Raw genomic sequence first — 4,341 nt, 5'->3', positions numbered from 1 at the left:
GGGAGCGGGTGCGTGGCTGCCCGAGGCGTAGCGCTCAGACCTCTCCCCTGACGTGGGCACAGCTGCAAACAGCTGGTTTAGAAACTCTTTTAAAGAACTTTCATGCAGGGTGAAATTGCTTTGAAATGCATGAGCCCTGAGCAAAGTTCGGAGGCGCCTCCGGAGCCACTGACCAGCAGCAGGGGCAGCTTGCTCTCCTGAGAGCAGGGGCAGCGCTGCAAGTGGGGGCATTTCAGAGCAGGCAGTCCCCAGCTGCTGCAGAGGGATGCACAAGCAGCCCCTGCTCCACGTGTTGTGCGGAGCTTCAGGCTCCCCCGTCTCCTCCCTCCCAACGCCTCCAGCTCGCAGCTCTGCTCCTTGCATCCCCCCGGCGTTCTCTTTGGTCCCTGGGCCCCGCTCATCCTCACTGACTGCAGCTAACTAACCCCTGCAATGAAGTGGGGTGGAGGGGAGAACCAAATGCTTCCAAAAAAGTGCACAGATATTGCAAAGAAAATGGATATGTGCACAATAAACCAAGAGGAGGACTGCAGGGAGGTGCATGGTCAGATTCTGACCTGGTATAAATCCACTCTGCGGTGCTGTGTTCAGCAGCAGACAGTCTGGACCACAAGCACAAGGACTGGTGCATTTCTGTGCAGCATCTCTCATAGTTCCAGTCCAGCATGCCTGGGGTGAGCCACCAACATGAAGAATAGTTGCGAAGATAAAAATAACTTCAAAGAGATATGAGAAGATGAATCTGCTGTTTTGTATTCATACTGTGACTTCAGGAGTCAGCAAACCTGAGTTCAGAGACAAGTTTAGATATGGGTTTCTTAGCAAACATTTTGCCCAGCAGACTTCTAATACCCAAGAACAAATATGCTTTATTTTGGTGCAAGTCTTGCTGCTGAGGAAATAAAGATGTTTCCTTTTCTTTTGTTTTTGGTCTGGATATAGCTTTTTATTTGTCAGTTTATACCTTGTAAGCTGAGTCTGCATACCACATGGATTTCCAGGAAGATAGGTAGTGTTCTGTTTCACATAATTTTCTCTACATTCCAGCCTGACTTCATTATCATTGTTAATTTAGAAAGTATAAGCAGTTTTACAGATCATTACCATGCAGACGACTTTATAACAGTAGTGTTATTAGTTTTTTAAACAATTAAATCTGAATTCTCGTGCTGGTTAAATAGATGCTGCTTGTGGAAACTCAAAATCTAGGTGTGTAGCAGCAGACAAACACTTTGAAAAGACAGATCCAAGGTATTGCCAGGGGTAAAAAAAATATAAAATGTGCCTTAGGATTTCACTGTTGTCTAGGTCTAATGAGAAAGCTATTCCCATTTTCTGCATAAAATGGTCTTCCTTAAATCTCACATTTCCAGGCATTTTCCATGCAGCCCACCCAGCCCAGCTGTTCCTCATCATTAGATATCACTAGAATATTTCAAACAACAGCAGCTCATTTTTCTTCCCATAAACATATAAACAGAACAAAGGATCAGTTATGTCAGTGCATTCAAATCTAAAATAAATACAATTCGAAAAAAATATTTTACTAGCAAAGAGAAAATGAGTAGAATGACCATGCAATTAAAAAAAAATCCAGAAACTCTCATCACACACAAGAAACAAGTCTAGCAACAATGAACACTGGAAACACCTGCTCTCTGAAACTATTAGGTCCTGAATTTGACAGCCAGATTTTGAGGGTAGAAAATTATTTTCTTTTTATACAAAGATGGTCTAGGGCAAAGATTTTCTGAAGTTTTTTTAACTCATGTACAAACCTCCAGCAGAAATAATCACCTGAAGAACCGTCTAAAGCATGCATGCTTACTCTCCAAAGCCCTGATGGACATCTAACTCAAGCTGTGCCTCATAAACCTGCTAGAAACCTTCAGATGGTCATATGCAGTTCACAGAGCATAATCAGCTCAAGATGAAGTGTCCTACTACAAATGACAGCTGCTTTTTGTTTGGTTGTGTTTTTTTTTTAACTTGCTTTCAACTTTGAAAGACACTATGAAATAATCCCAGATATATTGCACTGCAGATGTCTGAAAAGAAAATACCAGAAGCATGGATTATTGCAGCATCTGTATCCAGTGAAAGAAATCGAAACATCTAAGTCAGAAGCACACAGGAAACAGCTGACTGCTGGAGCTTCAAGACTGGCTGGGGGACAAATGTTTACCATGCAAGGTACACACATACTTTCCATCAGGGTCTTAAATAGACTTTACATCACAACTTCAGATGATTGCCCAGAGGTTTCCAATTCCTTCCTCCTTTTTCAGGATGGGGGGCAGTGAGCACATAGGATGAAATTTCGTAGTGTCGCAATTCCAATTAAAAAGGCTTCAGATGCAAAACTGTTGATTATAATCTTGGCTGTTCATATTGATACTCAGGTGGAAAATGTTGGTCCAGACTGTTAACCCCACCATAAAGATAATAAACTTCCAACACAATCAAATGCCTTTTCTGATGTCACCTGAAAAAAGCCACCATATCACTTGTCCTGGGAAAATCTCTATGTAAAATATGGGTTTAAAGAACTTGTTCCTTACAAAGCCTGAATAATACTGATCTTTCTGAGTGAGCACAATAAGACTGTATCTTACTAGAAAATAAAAATTATTTCTAAATTTCAATAGTAGTTTCTTATCTATTATTTATTTTGAGGATCCATGTAACAAGTCCTGTAACAAATAAGCAAGTGGGATATCCCTGGATATTCCCCACAGAGAAAAACTGGTTTTCATTTTAACAGGAAGAAGAATATTTCTGTTGCAGATGGAATATGAAGAAGACAAATTCAGGAGATGAAAACATGGGTAACTGATTTATCAAAAAGTCATTGCAAGGATGCCATAAACACAACTCAAATTTACAACAGTGATGATCATTAGAAAGGAGTAAAGCACTAGCATAATCTGTCACTTTGGCAATAACAGGTGATTCCAGCTGGGCAGCTCCAGATTGACCCTGGCAATGAAAGGTATAAATGCCATGGGGTGCAGGCAGCACACACAGCATGGCAGAAGCAGCTATTGCTGAACTCTGTCCCCAGAGAAGAGCAGAAGTCAGGTCTGATTCTGAATTACTCACATTACTGCCACACTAGCAGGCTCAGCTAGGGTCCTGCTGTGCTCTGTGCTGTACACACAGAACAAAATGACAGACCCCTGTAAAGAGAAATTTCCTTTTTATTTGCAATAGCGAATAGCCCAGCCAATGCTGTAAATAACAGAAGAAATCTAACAGCTCTAGGAGGGGTACCAAGCATGCTGCAAATCTAAAAAGTGGTAATTACATGGGGGACTTTGAACAATAGAATCTCATTAGCTGGCAGGTAAGTAATGCACACAACCTGTAATCTGCATGCAAAGAGGGTGGTAGCCATTCTCTATTTCTCAACAGGGGGTTAACAGTGAAGACAAAGCTGTACTGAAACTTCATGCCACCCATATTCCCTTACTTTGTATCATATGCAGTGTAAGTATGGGTAATTTATACTGAGAAGAAACCTGGTAATTGCAATGAACAATGCACTGCATTAGCATAACTGGTTTTAATCATTCATATTTGAATACTCACCAATTCTCCACGTTCAGCTATTGTTAAAGAGCTCCACAGTAAGTAGAGTGAAAGGGAATATTGCTGTTAGAATTTTTTGTAATGATATGACCATTTCTTGCTACACATCCCACCACCTAACAATGCAGCAGCAACACAGCATTTAGTCAGAAAAATCAGTACTTTTCATTTATTCTGTTTATTTTAGCCTCTTTAAATACTTTTCAGTAACTGAGGGGGCAGGGAAGCATTAAGTGATACAGTAATGTGAGAAACACATAAGATTCAGGAAACAGAGCACTGACTCTAGATTGTTCAGAAGCAGACATCACTTTCCAAACTATAGATGTAACAGAAATGGGTTTCCATTACCCTTCACTTTTCCATTTTTGTTTCAACCTCATACACTTTAGAGGAAGAGCTTTCTCCTGCTACTTCCTGGTTCCACAGAGCCCTAAAACCAGTTTTCCCATCTATGTACAGAAGTGGAACTATGTCCAATACTCGGCACAAAACTATTTTAAACACAGCAATACTATAGAATAAAATACAGTAAAAAATGTCACTTTTCCCTCAGAACTGTCACTCCTTTATTGAGATCTGCGTGCACATCTTCATTAATAACTCTGCTCACCAGTGGTACTGCACAAATGAACTCTTTTGTGAGTACTGTATGTTCCAGCACTCCAGGGTGGAATATACACAGTAATTAGGATATACTTGCCAGCCCTCTCCCCTTAACACCGTGAAATATTAATGTTAGGTCAAGTG

At 40.8% G+C, this 4,341-nt stretch overlaps 1 protein-coding gene across 1 annotated transcript in view; it reads right to left on the bottom strand.

Annotated features, from left to right (window-relative positions):
• ADAM23 (ADAM metallopeptidase domain 23) overlaps positions 1 to 363 on the bottom strand; it is a 66,942-nt gene extending 66,579 nt beyond the window's left edge. The window contains exon 1 of the mRNA XM_031058610.1: positions 174 to 363. Within this exon, the coding sequence (XP_030914470.1) occupies positions 174 to 363 (190 nt within the window). The remainder of the gene's footprint in view (positions 1 to 173) is intronic.
• Positions 364 to 4,341: the final 3,978 nt, after the last annotated feature.

The sequence above is a fragment of the Geospiza fortis genome, unplaced genomic scaffold (genome assembly GCF_000277835.1).
Source record: "Geospiza fortis unplaced genomic scaffold, GeoFor_1.0 scaffold112, whole genome shotgun sequence".
Lineage (NCBI taxonomy): Eukaryota > Metazoa > Chordata > Aves > Passeriformes > Thraupidae > Geospiza > Geospiza fortis.
The sequence above is the reverse complement of the archived record's forward strand: the minus strand, read 5'-3'. Positions and strand labels throughout refer to the sequence as shown.